The 21,484-nt window shown below is 39.5% G+C and overlaps 1 protein-coding gene and 1 long non-coding RNA gene across 8 annotated transcripts in view; one reads left to right on the forward strand and one right to left on the reverse strand.

Annotated features, from left to right (window-relative positions):
• Positions 1-21,484, reverse strand: part of LOC127490327 (uncharacterized) — a 292,752-nt gene that overhangs the window by 196,823 nt on the left and 74,445 nt on the right. The window lies entirely within an intron of this gene.
• The window catches only part of FSHR (follicle stimulating hormone receptor), a 162,808-nt gene that overhangs the window by 44,674 nt on the left and 96,650 nt on the right, over positions 1-21,484 (forward strand). For 4 of the 7 annotated variants that reach the window (XM_051842927.2, XM_051842925.2, XM_002709718.4 and 1 more), the window contains exon 2: positions 21,294-21,365. The exons of the other annotated variants lie outside the window; for them this stretch is intronic. In XM_051842927.2, the coding sequence (XP_051698887.1) occupies positions 21,294-21,365 (72 nt within the window). The remainder of the gene's footprint in view (positions 1-21,293; positions 21,366-21,484) is intronic. 7 annotated transcript variants of the gene reach the window in all.

The raw sequence follows: 21,484 nt of genomic DNA on the forward strand, positions 1-21,484 counted from the left end.
AATTGCCAAGTCCTGCTGGTTCCAGTGTGTGTGCGAGTGTGCATGAGTGTGTGGGTTGGCAGGCTGTATATAATAGATCTACATGTGTATATATATATATGTGTGTGTGTGTGTGTGTGTATAATATGCAGGGATCTGTGTACACACATATACAGCATACTCTATTTCCTCCTCCATACATAATTTCCTCCTCTCAGTCCCTTATACTTTTGCTCCACTCTATCTCTAGTCCTCCTCATTATTCAAATGGCAAAATGGTCTTTCCATTTGAACAATGAGTGCCAGTGAATAATACCTCAGATAGCTGAGTCCATGCCACAGTGTGAGACACATGGATTGAGTCCAAGGCTCACTGGGCCCAGTCTTCAATGTTGTGGGCATTTGGGGAGTGAACCAGCAGGTAAAAGCTATCTCCCCTTTCTCTTTCTTTCTTTCTCTCTCTCCACTGCCCACTCATCAAATAAAATGAAAATGAATATATTTCTTTAAAAAACTAAATTTCAACAGTTTGCTGAAATTTAGTTTTTTAAAGAAATGTTGAAATCTTTACTTAATGTATGCTAAACTGATCTTCTGTATATAAAGAGCATCAAAAATGAATCTTGATGTGAATGGAAGGGGAGAGGGAGTGGGAAAGGGGAGGGTTGCGGGTGGGAGGGACGTTATGGGGGGGAAGCCATTGTAATCCATAAGCTGTACTTTGGAAATTTATATTCATTAAATAAAAGTTAAAAAAAAAAGCAAAAAAAAAAAAAAAAACTAAATTTATTGGCCGGCACCGTGGCTCAATAGGCTAATCCTCTGCCTTGTAGCGCCGGCACACTGGGTTCCAGTCCTGGTCGGGGCACCGGATTCTGTCCCAGTTGCCCCTCTTCCAGGCCAGCTCTCTGCTGTGGCCAGGGAGTGCAGTGGAGGATGGCCCAAGTCCTTGGGCCCTGCACCCCATGGGAGACCAGGAGAAGCACCTGGCTCCTGGCTTCAGATCAGCACGATGCGCTGTCTCTCTCTCTCTCACTGTCCACTCTGCCTGTCAAAAAAATAAATAAATAAATAAAATAAATTTATTCTGTATTATGAATTTCCAGTCTATCTTCAAATAGCTAAATCCAGGAATTTTTCAAATATTTTCTAGTTCATTTACTCCCCCAAATACTCACAACAACCATGGCTGGCCTAGACTGAAACTCTATCAGGTGTCCCACTTGAGTGGCAGGAACCCGAATATTTGAGCCATAACTGGCTATCATCCAGAAAGTACATCATCAGGAAGCTGGATTGGAAGTGGGGTAGAGACTCAAACCCAGACACTCTGATTTGGGTTATGGGTGTTTTAACCACGGAGCCAAGTGCCCCTCAATTTTATAGTTTCCCACATCGTAAGTTTAACATCAATTTTATTGAATTTATTCTCAATTATTTTATTCTTTTTCATTTTAAGTGAAACTATTTTCTGTTTTAAATTTCTTGTTCAAAATGTATAGAGATATAATTGATTTTTTTGTATTGATCTTATATTCTGCAACCTTGCTGGATTTGCTTATTAGCTCTGATATTGTGTGTGTGTGTGGGGGGGGGGGGTGTTCCTTAGGATTTTCTTTACTCAAGATTATGTTATCTGCAAATAGAGATCATTTTACTTCTTCCTTTCCAAGCTGGATACCTTTAAGTTATTTTCCTTGGCCAATTGCTCTGGCTAGAATCTCTAGTGTTAAGTTGAAATGGTGAAGGTGGACATCCTTGTCTTGTTTCCGATCTGAAGTGGAAAGCTTCTGTCTTGTAGCATGAAGCATCCATTAGCTGTGGAGTGGTGATGGAAGCCTCCAAGGGGTTGAGGAAATATGCTGTTATTCCTAATTTGTTCAGTACTTTTTAATCATAAAATCTTGTTAGATGCTTTCTAATATTTTTTCAGTGTCTATTGAGATAATGCTTTTTGTCCTCTAGTGCATCTAGTCAGCATACTGACTGATATTCACATGTAAACCAATGTATTCATGAGATAAATACCATGAATCACAGTATATAGTATTTTGTATATGTTGCTGAATTTGGTTTTCTAGTATTATTTTGTTAAGAATTTTTTCATCTTTATTCATAAGGGTACTCTTTCTTGTGATATCCTTGCCTGCTTTTGTTATAAAGCATAATACTCATCTCATAGGATAAGTTGGGAACTACTCACTTCTTTTCTATATTCTAGAAGACTTTGTGAAGGATTTATGCTACTTCTTTAAACATTTATCAATGAAGCCACTAGTTCTGGGCTTTTGTGTGTGTATGAGAAGTTTTGTTACTATTATCAGTTCAGCTGCTTTGCCTATATTTTCTATTCGTAGTTTTTACTTTTTTCAGTTTGCTCTAGGAATCTGTCCATTTCATATAGGTTATATAATTTTTGATATACAGTACTACAATAATTATAATCCTTTTGATATCATTAAGCATAATGTCTCCCGTTTGTTGCTTATTTTTAGCAATATGAATCTTCTCTCTCTTTTTCTTAGTCATACAAACTAAAATTTTGTCAAATTGTATACTTTTTTTCAAAGAAACAACTTTTGGTGTTGTTGATGTTGATTTTTCTATTCTCTGTCTCCTTTATTACTACCCTAATCTTTACTATGTGCCATTTTTTCTACTCTTTCTTTAATTTGTTAACATGGAAAATTAGGTTATTGAGTGGAGATCTTTCCTCTTTTTTCACAAAGGGATTTATCACTAGAAAAGATCTTCCAACTCAGCATTCTGTGACAACAGTCTTCAAGAATAGAAGGGAAGACATTCTCAGAAGAAAGTACACTAAGAATTTGTTGCCAGAGCAATCCTGAAAAAAATTCATCAGATGGAAAGGAAGTGACATTAAAAGGAAACTTAGAACACTAATAATTAAAAAGGAGTAGGTAAAATGTTAAATGTCCAAAATAACTGGTTAAATGCAACAGACTATTCTTATACCCTCTTAAAGTCTTTAAATGTAAACATAGCATTTGAAAGAAAAAAATATAACCTTATCTGATGAGATTTTCAATGTTTATCTGTGAAATACATGTGAAAATTAAAACATGAAGGGAGAAGAGGGAGAGAGTTATTAGGATTATCTGATGGCAAGATTTCTGCATTCCTATAGAGATAATAAATTATTAATCTTAAGTGGATTCTGAAAATTAAAGTAATGTATATTTACTGCAAATAGAGATCATTTTACTTCTTCCTTTCCAAACTGATTGCCTTGAGCAATCACTTAAAAATGTGTGCAAAGACATATAGTCAAACACAATTTGAAAAAAAAATTTAAAGCAACCTAAAAGGAGGAAGAAAATGAGGATCAGAGAAATGAAGTAGAAGAAACAGAAAACAAATTAGAAAGTGATAGACATAAACTTATTAATGATTATTTAATCTGTAAACATGATCTAAACAAGCCATTTAAAATAAAAACACCCGTCTATATTCTATCTAAAATCAACCCACTTTAAATACAATGCTACAGGAATCTTGAAAATTAAAGGTTGAAAAAAGATCATGCAAAAACTAATCAAAAGAATGCCAGAGTGCCTATATTAAATTAAAGTGACTTCAGGGCAAGAAAAGTTATCAGAAGGAAAAAGGAATATTCATTATGACAAAAAAGTCAAGAAGACTAACTTTAAATGTGTATCCACCTAATAACATTACTTCACATGAACAAAGACTGATCAAAGAAATAGACAAAATCTACACCTACATTTTTACGTTTTACTACTCCTCCTCCAACAATCAAAAAGACATTGATATTTCCCAAGTCACTGTATAAAGCCAGTATTACTCCAAAAGCAAAAGAAGACCAGGAGAATACAACAAATCAATACCAAGAACAGGTATCTTTCATGAACACGAGTGAAAAATTCTCGGTGACATGCTAGGAAATCAAATACAACAATCAATGATAAGACTTACACATAATAACAAATTAACATTTATCCAAAGAATGTAAGATTGCTTTAATAGTCGAAAATTAGACAATGCAATCCACAGAATGTAGTTAAAAAATCAAGAAAGTAAAGACACATGATGATATTAATTAATGAATGAAAACAATCCAACATCAATTCATAGTAAAGCACTTATAAAACTAGGAATAGAAGAAAATTTTGGTAATTTAAAAAAGGATATTTACAAAAATACCTACCATGGATACTGTGCTTAATCATGAAAGATGGAAAGATTTCCCTCACTTTGAGAAATAAAACAAGACTGCACATTTTACTACTTAACTCCGCATAAAACTGGGAACTATCACTAGTGCAATAGAGCTAAAAAGAAAAAATATAAAACATTCAAATTGGAAAAAAGAAATAAAATTGCCCCTATTGATAATTAACATGATTATCTACATAGAAAATCCATGTAATCTCTAAGAAAAAGCTCCTAGAACAAGCAAGTTAAAATTGTAGGATGTACATAAAAAGTTTTATTTCTAAATTAGCAAAAAAGTATTAGAAACCAAAAATAAAATTTAATATAATTTGCAGTTGCTCAAAAAATTGACATACATAGATATAAGTCTAATAAAGTACGGGATGTGTACACAGAAAGCTACAAAATGTTGATGAAAGAAATTTCAAAGATCTAAATAAAGGGAGAGACAAACTCTGTTGTGTTTATAATTTGAAAATTCACTATAGTTAAGATGTGAATTCTGCCCAAATTGATCTATAATTTTAAAAGTTCCAATTAAAATCCCAACAGAATTTTTGTACATATGGATGAACTGATTATAAAATGTATATGGAAAGGGAAGGAATTAAAACAGCCAAGACAGTTTTGACAAAGAATGAAGTCAGAGAACTCACATTAGCAAATGTTAAGACTTAGTAGAAAACAATAACCAAGAACATATGGTTTTGGCAAAGGAATAGACACGTCAATCAGTGTAAAAAAACAGAGGGTCACAAGTAGACCAGTGTAGCTGATTGAATTGCAATTCAATAGCAAAAAAAAAAAAAAAAAAGTCTTTTGAATAAATGATGTTGGGGCACACGTAAAAAAAATGACTAAACCTCAAAACCTACATAAAAGTTAGCCCAAAATGGATCATTAATCTAAATATAAAGCATAATATGGCCGGCACCGCAGCTCAATAGGCTAATCCTCCGCCTGCAGCACCGGCACACTGGGTTCTAGTCCCGGTTGGGGCGCCGGATTCTGTCCCGGTTGCTCCTCTTCCAGGCCAGCTCTCTGCTATGGCCTGTGAGTGCAGTGGAGGATGGCCCAAGTCCTTGGGTCCTGCACCCGAATGGGAGACCAGGAGAAGCACCTGGCTCCTGCCTTCGGATCAGACAGTGTGCCAGCCTCAGTGGCCATTGGAGGGTGAACCAACGGCAAAGGAAAACTTTTCTCTCTGTCTCTCTCTCTCTCACTGTCCACTCTGCCTGTCAAAAAAAAAAAAAGCGTAATATTATAAAACTTTTGAAAGAAAATCTCTGTGACCTTGAATAAAGCAAACAGTTTAAAGATACGACATCAAAACACAATTCATGAAAGAAAAATAACTGACAAATATGACTTTATCGAAATTAGAAATTTTTGCACTGTGTAAGGTACAGTTAAGAGAATGGAAGACAAATCATAAGTCAGGAGAAAATATTTGTAAACTCTATGTCTAAGAAAAAGACTTGCATCCAGAATTTATAAAGAGCTCACAAAACTCAACAGAAAGAAAACAAGAAAATGTATTTTTCAATCAGAAAATAGATTTAAGCAAACATTTCATGATATGGGATACAAGAATGACAAGTAAGCCTATAAGAAAATCCTCAACACATGTAGCCATGAAACTAAAGCCGCAAGGTACAATACCATTTATACAAATGAAGAGTGATGAGAGAAAAGGCAAATGTGTAGTGATAAGAGAACAGGTAAACGCAGGGGACCATGTTTCTTCAATAGAGCAGCACAGGAGCAGGGTATTAGCCTAGCAGTTAAGGTAGTCACATCCCGCATTGGAATGCCTGAACTCCATTCCCTCCTGTGGCTCCTGACTCCAGCTTCCTGCTAATATGCACCCAGAGAGGCAGCACTGGATGGCTCGAGTAGTCAGGTCCCTGGCACCCATGTGAAAGACCTGAATGAGCTCCTGGCTCCCAGTTTCAGGTCAACTTCAGCAACTGGAATGTAAACCAGCAGGTGCTGAAGGTTACAAAAGTCTTTAAATGTGTTCAAACACATAGAACAGTATGACTGTATACAGTCTCACACACTCAAACCTACATACCTAAACTTTCCATTTCACTGTATGCTAGTTTCAACAAAATGCCTCTGTTACACTGCAGTGAGAACCAAAGATGAGGTCATGTGGAGAACAACTTCAGACAATGAGTGTTCGTGACTGGCACTCAATGAATGTTAGTTCATTCCCCCTGTTCTTTCCTCCTTGTAGCCAAGAGTAAGGCCTGGACAGTATCTCCACCAGCTAGAATGGGTAGGCTTTGTCCTGTTAAGAGCTGGAAAAAGCCCAATGGAGACTTTTGGCGATCTTTGTCCCCACCAGTGGCAACTCAGCTCCTCACCACCGCCTTTGAGAGCTAAGTTAGTGCAAAGACCCCTTTTTAACAGGAACATTTATTTCCTAGATTGATGGGTGTTGTCAAAATAGGAAATGTCAACAGTTAAGATATCTGTCTCATTCTTGAAGTGACCTGAAAGGTTTCCCTGTTTTCTGGAAATTGGAGACATGTTGTCTTTATTAAATGCAAGGTATCGATAGCTTTATATCACTGTCACATCGCAATCTGAAAGAGCTCCTGCTTTGTCACACACACACATGCAAGAGATGACCATTTATAGAGTTCAGCTGTTTTAATGACAACTACTTCTGTTTCTGTCAATCACTGTTTCTGTCAATCACTATTTTGGCCAATTAAGCATTATAAGAGACTCACATGGATTTTCCTCTGTTTCAACATGAGTGTTAATTATTCAGAACTTGTTCCACGCTGTCCATTGATATCCAGAGAAACAGAATGTGTGCTTAATATTATTTTATGTTCTTCTAATGAAAAGCAGAGTTATTTACCTTGGTTTCTGATAAAAATTCTAGTCCATATTCCCAAGACACGATGCTAAAATTGCTTTCATTTCATCCCCACAGGGGAAATGAAATTTTTCAGGGAATCTCTCCCCATCAGAATACTTGTTGCTCTTCAGGGTTAGGTATAGTCAGCAGGTTATCACCACAAGATTAAAAATTAAACAACTCAGCCTTCCTCAAAGTCCTATAATAAATGATATATTTATTATCTTAGAAGTGAATCTGAATACAGGATTACGTACTGAGCAGTAAGTCTTGTTTGTTTGTATCCGAATCAATTTTAAATAGTTTTATGCATTTGTTCTTGTGTCTGAGTTCATTCGAACATTCAACATTTGCACTTTACAGTCAGTAAAAGATAATTATTTGATGCATATGCTTTCTGATTAACTGTGTGAAACATCTAAACAGAAGAAGGAAATTGGTTTTAAGTGCATTATGAAAGAACTAAATTTATCCTCGGTTCATGGAGCAGTCATCAGCTCTCCTTTTGGTTTCCTGTTCAGTGACTGACATGGATTGTAGACAGGAGTTTAGCCTCAGTTAATCCTCCTGTATGTGAGCAGAAGTCTCCCCTCGACTGACCTTTCATTATTGCATCTTGAGCTAAATGTTGTCAATACAAATCACACTTGAATCAGGCTGACATTCAGCGAGGGGACCAAGAGAACTGCTGCGGAGGCATAATATATTCGCCACTTTGTCACAGCCTGTCCGAGTCTATGGCGAGTCATTAAAGAGGAATTCTGTGGATTCACCCTGACAGAATAGGGAGGGGCAGCCCTGAATTCCACTCAGACCAACACCTGGCATCCACATTAGCGACACAGTTCTGAATTAATTGAATAACAGAATGGGCCTGTGAGAAATTTCTTATAAATTCTTTCACCTTCCTTTTTCGTAAATGTATATAAAAGAACAAATTTCATGAATTTCATAGATAAGGTTTTAAGAAGATAATGATGCTTCCCACACTTCCTTCCTTTTTTCTTGCTCCCACCCTCCCTCCTCTTTCCTTTCTTACTTTTCTTTTAATTTTTATGACATACTTTAATTTACTTTACAATCACAAACTTAATCTGCCATTCAGTAAAGAACTCAACAAGTAGTAAGTAGAAAAGCCACTGCTCCTCAAGAGCCTAGACAAGGGCTATAAACATAATCAAATCTCAGGATGTCAGTTTCACTCACATGTATTACATTTTTATGCTCTGTATATTAGCTACCATATATCATAGAAAACATACGCTATTTGTGCTTTGGGAACTAGCTTATTTCACTTAAGCATACTGATCTCCAATTTCATCCATTTTGTTGGAAAAGACATGATTTTATTTCTTTTTATGGTGGAATAGTATTCTGTCAATATACCACAATTTCTTTATCCAGTCATTGGTTGATGGACTTTTGGGTTGATTCCATATCTTAGCTATTGTGAGTTGAACTGCTATAAACATGTAAACATGGGGGTACAGATAAGATAACTCTTCCATATGCTCATTTCTTTTTTTTTTTTTTTTTTTTTTTTTTTTTTTTTTTGGACAGGCAGAGTGGACAGTGAGAGAGAGAGACAGAGAGAAAGGTCTTCCTTTTGCCGTTGGTTCACCCTCCAATGGCCGCCACGGCTGGCGTGCTGCGGCAAGCGCACCGCACTGATCCGGTGGCAGGAGCCAGGTGCTTCTCCTGGTCTCCCATGGGGTGCAGGGTCCAAGGACTTGGGCCATCCTCCACTGCCTTCCCGGGCCCCAGCAGAGAGCTGGCCTGGAAGAGGGGCAACCGGGACAGAATCCGGCGCCCCGACCGGGACTAGAACCCGGTGTGCCGGCGCTGCTAGGTGGAGGATTAGCCTAGTGAGCTGCGGCGCCGGCCACCATATGCTCATTTTATTGTAGCATCTTTTTGTTTCCCCAGATTTCCAGTACAACCTCATATGACTGCTGTCCCCATTTTGCCTGGTCCTGCTTCTGAAAGACACGTATAAGCTGTGGACCTGTGTTGTCATTCATCCCAGTTGCCCTCACTGAAACTTCACCTGTCCTACATTGCATACTCATTCCTCTGTACCATGCGTGTGCACACTTGCATGCCAACTGGTGAGCAGTGATTTGGGACCAGACTTGGCTTGAGAATCAGATCTGCCACTAACCCGCTCTTTGTTTTCTAATATTTTATTTATTTATTTATTTGAGAGGCAGAGTTACAGAGAGAAGGAGAAACAGAGAGTGGTCTTCCATCTGCTGGTTCACCCCACAAATGGCCACAAAGACTGGAGCTGGGCCAACCCAAAGCCATGAGCCAGAAACTTTTCCCAGGTCTCCCTCATGGGTGCTTGGGCCATCCTCCATTGCCTTCCCAGGCCATTAGCAGAGATCCGAATGGGAAGTGGAACAGCTGGGACATGAACTGGTGCCCGGATGTGTTTCAGGAGGAGGCTTAACCTACTATACCACAGAACCAGGGCCTACGAACCCACTCTTAACTCAACACCATCATGCCTAAGTGGACACAGTAGTCATTTATTTCACAGAATGATTTTAAGGATCAGGCATTGCAAGTAAAATATTTAGCATAGGGGCCTAACATAGCAAGCACTATAAAGCACCATTTAGAGCATCATCATATACTCTGTACTATAATTTTATATGTCCCTATAATGTGTATGTATATATTTATGTACGAGTTGACTTTTCTTACTTTACCTAAAATACCCGAAAACAGCTTTTAGGGGAAGAAAGGGTTTATTTCCGCTTACAATTGGAGTTACACTGTTAGGGGGGATCAGACAGAGGCTGGTTAATGGTGGGTGCACCAGCAGTGATCACACCATGAGGCAGGAAGCTGAGAACCTAGGCTGAATATGGACTAAAACACTCAAACTGCAAGAGGACCACCCTCTGAGGGCACACCCCCAAAAACCCCTACTGGCTCCACCTCTCAGATTCCATTATTAGATCAAGTCTCCGCCCTTAATCAACCACTTACATTAAGCTGTTAAACAATTACATGAGTTCTGGGGAGACAAATCTTACTCATAACATAGATGATGGATAAACAGATAGACAAACTCAGCAGGAAAGAAGTATATCTGGCTCATCACCGTTTTCCTTAGAACATCAGATAAGGTATTTAAAGTAGTCAACACTCAGTAAATATTTTGTAAGTGAAAAACTATATATATTAGGTCTCCTACCTTCTCCTTCCCATCCTCCCTCCCTTCCTCATCCATCACTGCACTTGTATGTATGCAATTTTTAAAGGAATTTGTCTTCTCTGTCCCTGTTACTTTATACATGAATTGGAATTTCATTCCAAGTTATAATCCTATGACTACACCTACTTTTTAAAGAACATTTCTCATTGCTTATTTCCTTGGATAAATCATAAGCTCATTAGGGCAGACACTTGTCTTTTTTCACTCTTATGTCATCAGGGTTTAGAATGGGAATACAGTAAATATCCATCAAATGGACACTCAGTTTTCAGTGTCTGCTTCCAGGACTCTATCTTGAATTCTCACTTCTGGCTTACTTGTTCTACTTCTACCACTCTTCTCCTTCATTACTATGATATCCACTACCCTGATTCAATGCACCAGACACGTCAGGCAGCTCCTTCTCCATCCTGACCCAGCCCCAGTTATCCAAAAACTTAAGTTTCATCTATCAAAGAATGCAGTATTCAAGGCAGTGTGCATGTATACTATTTCCTTGTGCATTTTTAAAAGATTTATCTGTTTATTTTGAAAGTCAGAGTTAGAGAGAGAGAGAGAGAGAGAGAGGGAAATGGAGAGGGAGAGGGAGAGAGAGAGGGAGAAGAGAGAGAGAGAAAGAGAGAATCTGCTAGTTCACTCCCCCAAATGGCTGCAATAACAGGGCTGGACCAGGGTGAAGCCAGGAACCACTGTCTTCCATGTGGGTAGCAGGGGTCCAAACACTTGGGCCATCTTCTGACGCTTTTCCCTGACCATTAGCAGGGATCTGGATCAGAAGTGGAACAGCCAGCCCATAAACTGGCACCCGAATTGGATGCCTAAATTATAGGCATCGGCTTCACCAGCCATGCCACAATGCCAGCCCCACTTTTGTATTTCTGCAATGACTCATAGTAATTCATTAATCTAGTTCTCCCCCCACCCTCAGATTCTATGGAATTGCTTAGATCAGGCCCTCACCATGCACTGAAAGGAGAGGGATTTGGGATAGGAGCAGCTTTGTAAAAATCTTTGTTTGTGCTCACAGATGGCTGCCAGCTCTCCACACATGATCAGAGCAGATTGCTGCTGATTCTTTGTCCATCATACTAAAGCAGGTGTTCTCAACTTTGACTATGCATGAAATTGACCTAAGGAGCTTTTAAAACAAGGACACCTGGTAGGACACGCCCCTCTGGGCAGAGTCTCAAGCTTGTATAGTATGTGTCTCCCCAGAGAGTTTTCTATATCATTATAGGAAGATAGTATCAAGATCCATTGGATTTTAGTCCAGATACAACACAGGCCAACAAGTGGTGACAGCCTGGCCAGAACTGAGTTCATATGCAATAAGCAGTAGAACTTTCAGACGAAAGTGGAGGCAAATTGTGGAGTGCCTCCAGTGGATGAGAAATGGGTTAAAGTTCCCAGCAGCAATGTGAGCCACCAAAGGGGCTCTGCATGTTTTTTATTGCTGTTGGATTTTGTTTTGTCTTACTTTTGAGTGGGAGAGTGTTATGGCAATCAGTGTTTAGGGGAAGCACACTGATCAAGGCAGATAAGAGAGATTGGACACTGGACACCAGAGGAGCAAGGCTGTAGACATGAGAGGAGGAGTGTCTGTCCTGGCTGATGACAGAGAGATGGAAAGGAAGGGGCTCAAGAGTCGTTGATTGTAACCAGAACAATATTACCCTTGCTATTATTATTCAATAATCCCCTAGGATGGGCTTCATTCTTTGCCAAACATTTAACATAAAATTATCTCTTTGATTTTAAACATAGTAAGATTGAAATGGGAGAGCACTTGTAGGGAATTCTACTATATGACCACATTGTGCTCTTTGTCTTAACCTTAGAAATCATGTGGGCCAACCCGTGCAATTTACAGGTGGGACTTGACACTGCCCAGTCACTTGTGTGTCGCACAGCAGAACAAGCACAGAGCTCAGACTTCTCCTTTTTGACCCTAGTATCCTTTTCTCTTCAACATGTTGCTTCTTCATCCAGAGTTTTCATGTAGAAATGGGTTATAAATCAGGTAGCTGATTCAGGTAAGAAGACGAAACTGAGCAGGTGATAAAATGCAAAGAGCAATCCCATGGCCAGCAGGTCAATGCAAACTGGGCGGGGGGAGTCAGGAAGAAACATCTCACAACCTTGATGTAAAGGTTGTATGAAGGAGGAGATAAAGTCTGGAGTGATATATAGGAAGCAATAGTGCCTACATCCTTTTATCAGCCTAGCACAGATGTTGAGATAAATGGAAATAAAAGGAAAGCAGATTCAAAACAGCTATTAGAAAGCACTTGTTCACTGGGAGATGATAAAAGTAAAGGATTGCCACTCTGGAAAGCTTGTTGAGGGAAGTCACGGAGATTCAGGGCACAGTGCAGTGGGACTGGAGCAGGCCTTGGAGTGGTGCCTGCCTCGTGAGTTTATATGTCATAAGCATAAACTTTATCCTAAACAAAACATCCTGGCACTGTAAGTTGACACATTGGCCTCTGGCGGTGTCTACCTGAGACAGATCACCTGGAATTCTGGTTGAACAAGTGGTCTCCTGGGGACTGAACATCTAGACAATGGATGTCCTCTCCTTCAGCCAACCCTCTGTTATTACATGCACAATCCTTGGGGCTGAGTCCTGACTTGCATATGTTCTTGGCTATTTTAACCCATGTCAAAAGATAAAGCCAAATTGTCCTTTCTACCTGGTATTTTTCATCAACAGCCCATGTACATCAAAGCTAAAACAGGAGACAGGGGTGGGAGGGCAGGAACAAAGATGTTTTCCCTGCTTTTCCATTCCTTGTCCCCCAGATGAAGCATGGCAGAGGATGACTTGGAGAAGGTTTGCACCAACTCAAAACTTATAAAGCACTATCAAGATGAAGGGAAATCCACTCTGTTGGCTCATTTTTTCCAATCCCATGGATGAAACTATGGGCAGGTGTCATACCTGGCCTAGTCTCATAATTACAATAAAAGCCCACACTGTCTAATATTAAAACTCCACTTTCCATCCTACCTAAAACATCTCTACACCACCTAGTAGTCCTCCCTCAGGCCTGGAACCCCACAACTGGGGGAGAAGAATGGCCTCCTTCTCTCCTTCTCCTCCAATGGTTTGGGTCCAGGAAGCAGAAAGATGGAAGGCAAAGGAGGTGGACTGGACAGTATCGATCGGGGTGACCACTGAGCTTGGGAACCCTCTGGGTGTGGCAGAGAGCCAAATGCTAATTCTTATTCTCATGGGAGCTCTTGTGGGTTGGGCAGGACTCTTCCTGCTGGGGAACTCCTTCCATGAGTACTTCCTGTTAAGAGCAACGCTGCCCCCACTGGCTTCCAGCAGTCCACTCACACGGCCTCTCTTTTGCTGCCAGGTCCATTTTCCTAAGAATGAGCAGCTCCCATTAGCTGGTCCCAAGCTGGTGCCCTGGGAAATCCATAATCTGCCACTCTCTCCCAAAGCACTGGGCTACTTTTCACCTTCAGAGGTCACATCCTGCACCCCCCAAATTGCACCAATGTGCATTAACCCCTTTAATTAGTTCACTCAATACCCATCATATCTGCATCCATTGCATGCCATGGAGAGAGACCATAGAGAACACCTGACACTTCTCTCTCAAGAAACCCTCACAGAGAGACTTTGAAACCCCACTAGAATCCTTCTCATTTACTCACTACACTGAATGAAGCTGGGACATGGGCTGATGCCGGATGACCTAATTCGTCTGTACGTCACTCAGCACCATGACACTCATATTTGGGACACTCATATTTATTCGATTGTACCAGGCAGGACAGATTACAAAATTGCAAAAAAAATTTGTAACAATTTAATTGAAGAACCAGTTATATATGAAGCCTACCTCTTCCTACCTAACAATTGCTCTTCCCTGCCTCTACCTGGCTTCAAGACTCATGTGTAGCAACATGAGACAAGCAACCCATTAGACACCCAAATGATTTTGAAAGTGGGATTGTCATCTGCAAGGTGGTAGTAAATAGCTAATTCTAGTTAGACTCTGTTTTTGCAGAATCACTGGCTTATTTAGTTCAATCCTCCTTGGATGCTTTTCCTATATACATTCCCAGAAAGTTAAGGAGGGTAGGAGTTAGACCTAAAGAGTGTGAATCACAAAACTTCTTGGCATTTTGAGGTCAGGAAGGTGGTCAGTTTCTTTACTTTATATCCTTTCCCAAGCTGTTCTCACTTTAATTTTTAAACTTGTGTGAATTTCAAAGAACACAGAGCCCAGTGTCATTTACACTTGGGCCATCATAAAAAGGCAGCTTTCTCAAAAAGAATATTGGCTATTTTCCAGGCTGCCAGAAAGCTTTTTATGGAATCTTTTTAAAACATTCTCCTTTAAGCCAGAAAGGGAAATTAAATTTGGCCAAGGGTGAATGGACTGCCCAAGATATGAATTGCTTCTAACAGTGATGGAGTTCAAGGGAATCCTAAAGCTTTCCAATTTCAGGGAAGAAAAAGGGTGAATCCCACCCACCCCATTTATTATGGAAGGAACATTAAGTAACTTGCAATATAGTCAAGAAAATTTTCCTTTTTGGAGCCATCTTGGTGAATTATGCATCCTTACAGAAATCATTCAGGCACTTTATTGTCCTTGCAGAGAGGGGTGAAAGTTGCCATCTGACAAGAAGGTTGTGATACTTTTAAGAAACTCTGTTTAAAAACAAACAAACAAATAAATAAATGATGCTTGAGATAGAGCCTGGTGAGAATTTCAATCTTAAAAAATTAATAATGACATAGTTCAAGCATGATGTGTACAGAATAATAGAATACTTAGAAGACACCACTCAACCTTGCCAAAATTAACATTTGTTCATAATTGTTCAGTTCCTTTTAAAAAATGTAGGCATGTACCAATCCTTTTCATCTTGTCATAGATGTAAATACTACACTGATTTTAGTGTCAGTCATTTCTTTTGCTTTTATAAATATATACTCATCTCTTAATTTGTTTCTAACATACAGACATAATTTGGGTTTGGTGAGGCCTACAGATCAGGAGACAACTGCCCCTGAAAAAGTAGCGTGAGATTCACTCCCAGATCCCAAGAGGGAAGCACCAGGGTCAGTCAAGAGATGGAGGAAACGAGGGGAAATGCAGCCCAGAGCCTTTACTATGGTTTCCACAGGCATGAATGGTAAGCAGGCTAAGATAGACTGCTTTGAATCACTTCAGCAGACCCTGAAGAGTATCTGAGCCATCCCTAGTTGTCTAGTAAATGGCCCTAGAGCCAGAGAATAGTTGCCCTAGCCTAAGAGCTGTGCAAAGAAGATGGTCAGGAGCAAGGACCTTTGATGGGTCGGTTTGCTATGAAAGATGCAAAGCCCAGGGGTTGGCTGTCTACAGGACTTAGCTACCCTTGGGTGGTTCAGTCCCTGCAGGGCCTGCAGAGCTCCAAGATATCAAAGCATCAAAAACCCAAGATAAAATGACTTGATTAACACAAAACAATATACTGCATTATTTTGCATGTTGTTAACCTTTATAAAAATTATACCCTACTTTTCATGTGTATATTTATCTCCCAAACTTTCCCCCTCTCTCATCATTATGCTTTAGGGGGTTATTTAGATGTTGCAGGCAGCTGTACTCAGTTCATTCCTTTTTATTGCTTTATAGTTTGGCATTGTGACAGTATAGCACAGTACATTAATACTCCTTCACGCCTTTGTTCATAGACATAGGAGTTGTGTCCAGAATGATAACTGCAGTGATTAACTTTTTTAAAAGATATTTATTTATTTATTTATTTAAAAGGTACAGTTATAGAGAGGGAGAGAGAGAGAGAAAGGTCTTCCTTCTGCTGGTTCATTCCCCAAAATGGTGGCAGCAGCAGCCAGAGCAGGGCTGATCCAAAGCCAGGAACCAGGAGCCTCCCCCGGGGTCCCCTGTGTGGATGCTGGGGCCCACATGCTTGGGCCACCTTCCACTGCCTTCCCAGGCCATTAGGAGAGAGCTGGATTAGAAGAGGAGCAGCTGGGACTCGAACTGGTGCCCATAATGGGATGCTGGCCACAGGAGGAGGATTCACCTAGTGCACCACAGCACCAGCCCCTAGTGATTAATCTTTTACCTGTCTCCGGGTGCATGTATGGCTAGAGACGTGGAATAACTGGCTCAAAAGGCATTTGTATCTTCATCCTTAATAGACATTGCCAAATGGCTCTTGAAATTGTTTGCAGCAAATTATTCTTCCATCAACAGAAAACGTCTTATTGTTCTACTGTGAGATGTTTACTAATATGGTGGTATGAAATGGTATCTAATTATTGTGGAGTTAAGCATCCTTTCATATGTTTATTAGGTGTTTGCATTTTTTAAAGAATTTCATCAAGTGACAACACACTGAGGATTTTTTTTTTTTTAAGATTTATTTATTTATTTGAAAGAGCCACAGAGGGAGAGAGGGAGAGACAGAGATCTTCCATCTGCTGGTTCACTCCCCATATTGCCAAGGCTGGGCCAGACTGAAGCCAGGTGCTAGGAGTTTCATTTGGGTCTCCCACGAGGGTGGCAGGGCCATTAGCAGGGAGCTGAATTGGAAGTGCAGGAGCCAGGACCCAAACCAGTGCCGATATGGGACACCAGCATTGCAGGCAGAGGCTTTACCTACTACACCACAATGCCGTCCCTCATGCATTTTTAACAATACCTTCTAATTATCATTTTCTTTCATTACTGGTCTATACATGTGTTCTTCATTTCCATCTATTGGTCCATTGTCTAATTCCTGCCAATACCAGAGCTTTTAAATCACTATAACCTTATAAAAACCATGTTGCCTGATATGCCGCTTTCCCCAATCTTGTTCTACTTTTTAAAAATTGTTTTGGTTATTCATTAAAAGTTACCCTTCCTTATGAATATTAATCAGTTAGTGAATTTCCACACATGCTTGCCAAAACCATCTGAAAATTACTGTGCCAGAGATATTTCTTGAATCAAACTTATATATTAATGTAGATTAAAATGTATCTTCACTGGGCTAGTGTTGTGGCATAGCAGGTAAAGCCACTGTCTGCAGTGGACACCTGTTTGTGTACCAGCTGTACCATTGGGAAAAGCAGGAGATGGCCCAAATGTCTGGGCCCCTTTTATTCACATGGCAGACTTGGAAGATTCTGGTTCCCAGCTTTGCAACCATCTTGGGAGTAAGCAGCCAATGGAAGATCTTTCTCTGTCTCTCCCTCTCTGTAACTTTGAATTTCAAAATAAATCAATAAGTTTTTGAAAAATCATAATATTGAGACTTCCCATTTATGAACATGCTACTTTCAGTTGTTCAAGGTAGGCATTATTTCATTTCTTTCAATTAAGCAATTGGTTATTCTCCTTAAATCCAAGTCTTTTTTTTCTTAAGTTAATTTCCTGACATTATATCAACTTTATAGCCATTTTAATTAGTATACCTTAAAATAATTGAGAAACATTAGTATATAGGAATGTAAATTATCTTATGCATTAATAATATACCCAATTATCTTTCTAGACTTTCTCTTTAATTCTAATAGTAATCTCTTAGATTGGTTATAGAGTGTTTTTATGTGCATATATACAATAACTTCATATTTTTTCTTTTACATTAATAAGTTAAAATTGGCCTACATTTGTTCATTCTTTTATTGTCTCTGTCTGATTTGTTACCAGTGCTACAATAGCCCCATAAAATTGGCTGGAGAACATTTCCTCTTTTACTATTCCTTGAAGAGGTAGAATTTATTTCTTATAAAAGAATGCCACTGACCTTGTCAATGTGTATTTTTTAAACTGCCAACTTGATTTGTTAATACTTACAGATCCATTCAGTTTTCTATATCTTCCAACCTGTCCTAAGACAGCTTTATAATTATATTTCAGTGAAAATAATCCATGTTGTCTCATTTTTCAAATCTAACTTTATGAAATCATTCTTAGAGTTTTAAAATTTGAAATCTTTTATACGTGTAGTTAAGTCCCACTTTTCACGCCTCTCATTGTTTCTCTCTCTCTCTTGTTCAAAGTGAACATATGTTCTTTCTATTTATTAATCTTTTCCAAAAGTTAGCTTTTGGCTTTGTTGATCCTCTCTGTTCTTACTTGAATCCATCTCTGCTCTTTTCTTTGTTATTTCCTTCCCTTTGTCCCATCAGTTTCCTCTCTCAAGGTAGGCTGAAATGTTGCCCTGTGTTTTAATCTACTAATAGACACTTATTTACTTTCTTTCTATAACAAAAGTTCACTGAGAATTTACCTGTTGCTCATTTAAAGGCAGTCTGGATTATCATGTTGTCAGAATAAAACTTTTGTGATAAAGCTTACAATGTTAAGTAGAAATTCAGTTTTCTTGAATAAATACTCAAGTAAATGTAATTTTCTATAATAGTCATATTAATGCTAAAAGTATGAGTCATTGAAACTATAATAAGTCTTTCAATGTCACAAGAAAACATCCATTTTATCCATAAATTTAGGCAGATAATTGATCTTATAATTGTGAAATACCAAGTTGGTATAGATTAAGCCTAAACTTTATCTATACTGACACTTCTCAACTTATGATGCTGTAAATGCCCCCCAATAAGTCCATCATAAGCTGAAAATATCATTAAGTTGAAAATGCATTTAATACAGCTAATCTACCAAATAGCAAAATTTAGACTAGCCTACCTTAAATATGTTCAGAACAGTAGTTGGGCAAAATCATTCAACACAAAGCCTAATTTATAATCAAGTGTTGAATATTTCATTTATTATCTTAATATCTCACTTTGTTTCCTTTTCTGATATAATAATTTAAAGATATAAATTTCTCTATAAGTAGCAGTTTAGAAATCTCACAGGTCTGATACGTTCTTTTTGCATTATAATTCAATCCTAGCAAAATTTCTAATTGTAATTACGATTTCTTTTCCAATTTGTGTATGACTTAAAGGGGTACTTTTATTTTGTTTGGCTTTGGTTTGTTTTGCTTTGCTTCTAGTTTTCCAGATGGTTGTTTGTGTATTGGTAGAAGGGTTAATTATCTTACCACAGATTTCTAAGTAATTTGATTGCATCACTGTCAAAAACCGTTTACTGGAGGCAGGCATTGTAGACTAGTGAGTTAAGGCTCTGCTTGTGACACCTGTGATACCTGCACCCCATATTGGAGTGCGTGGTTTGAGTCCTGTGCTCCCAATCTGGTTTCCTGCTAATGGGCTTGGGAGGCAAGCCCAAGTACTCGGGTTTCTGCTATGTGGGAGACCTGGCTGGAATTACTGGCTCCTGGCTTTAGCCTGGAATATCACGGGCTGTTGCGGACACTTGGATAACGAACCACTAGATTGAATATACCTCCATCTCTATCACCTCTATCTCTATCTGTATCTCTCACTTGCTTTTCAAATAAATCAATGTCTTCTAAAACATTTATGGAATATCTATATCCAAAAAAACAAAAACACAATGTAGTTATAGATTTGATCAACTGTGGATTAAAAGTATTTGAGAAAAAAAAAAAGAAAATTGTATCTTTAGTTTACTGAACATATACAATCTTTTTTTTTTTTTTGTCATTAATTCCTATACAACACAATCCATCTGTATAGCATTCACACTATGTTAGGTATTGCAAGGAATCTGGAATTGGTTTAAGGTAAATGGAAAGACTGCATGGACTGCAGGCACATACTAGTTCATTTTCCAGAGGGGACTTGAGTATCTGTGGTTTTGCATCCTCTACCTGTCATGTACCAGGTACTATTCTGAGCATTTGGTCTATAGCAATAACAAGTCAAACAAAGAATTCCTGCCTGGTGGAACTTTCATTTTATAAAGGGGGAAATAAACAAATACGCACACAGATAAATAAACAGAATGTACAACCTGTCGAAAGCTTTAAGTGGGAGAGGAGACCGGGAAACAAGCTAGGGAGATGGTCATTTTAAATAGGGTGACTAGGGAAAGCCTCGCTGGGAAAGTGACTCATCTGGGCAAATGGTGCTGAGGGAGCAGGCCAGGAGGGAACTGGGAGAGGAACATTCCAGAGAGGGAACCGATGATGTGGAAACATTAGGCAAGAAGGAACCCAGCTTTTCTGACAGATAGCAAGAGGCTACGTCACACAGTGGCTGAGCAAAGGGGAGAGCGGTTGAAACTGGGGTTCCTGGGTCTCTGAGGACAGAGGGCAGGCAGTTCCTGTGAGGTACTGAGAGGCTTGGGAAACAACCTGCATTTTTCCTTGACTGAGATCACGAGCCATTGACAGGAATGTTGAGGCCGGTGTGAGACACGCATGTCAAACAGAAGGAAACAGGAAAAGCTGAAGACCAGGGGTAAGGGAAGGCATGTTAGATGGGACGATTGATGGTACATTTTTATACAGATGGGCAGAATCCCACAGAGAAGGCAAAATGAGCAAAGGACATGTGTGAAAGCAAAGGTGGAATCACCGCACTGGCGTCGGGGACTGGACGAGAGGGGAAGAGATCCAGGGTGAACTGGAGAGGCTGCTCTCAGAGAGGAGCCCGGAGAGTTCACCTGCGTTACCAGGAGGGACGGCAGTGTGGCTCAAGCAAAGGTGCAGCGGGTGGACAGTGCGAGCCGGGGGAGAGCATCAGGAAGCTTTCTTCTGTTGGTTTCATTTTCCTGTGGAATAGGAAGCAAGGTCCGCTGAGCATTGCAATCAGGGACGAGGTGCGAGAGTTGGGGTAAAGGGAAGTGGGGACTGCAGGCCTAGATGAGCAGCAGAGAGTTAATAGAGACAAGCACAGTGCCTATCCAGCTCTGCCATGTCCGAGCCACGCGGCCCAGGGTAAGTTCGTTATCCTCTCCAAATTCCAGTATCTTCCTAGTGCCAATATTGCTGTTCTGTGGCGAGGATGAAGACAGAGAAAGGGAAAGCAAGTTGAGCTGTTACTAATATGGCAAGCAGTTGGTATTACACTGGCTCTTCATTGATATTATACCTTAGGCACTAATTCCTCATTACTGGGTAGGTTGTGATATTTTATGTCCACTCTCTTTTCAGGAGGTTTGTCCTCACCAGGCTTCGAGTCATCCCAAAAGGAGCGTTTTCGGGATTTGGGGAGCTGGAGAAAATGTATGTACTGACACTGCTGTGTGTGAATGCCTCAAGTGAGCTAGTCACAGACAGACTACCCCTATAGGGTTGATCTACAACTAGAAGCCAGAATGATGCATGGAGCAAATTTTGTTTCT

This window comes from Oryctolagus cuniculus, chromosome 2, assembly GCF_964237555.1.
Source record: "Oryctolagus cuniculus chromosome 2, mOryCun1.1, whole genome shotgun sequence".
NCBI classification, from domain to species: domain Eukaryota; kingdom Metazoa; phylum Chordata; class Mammalia; order Lagomorpha; family Leporidae; genus Oryctolagus; species Oryctolagus cuniculus.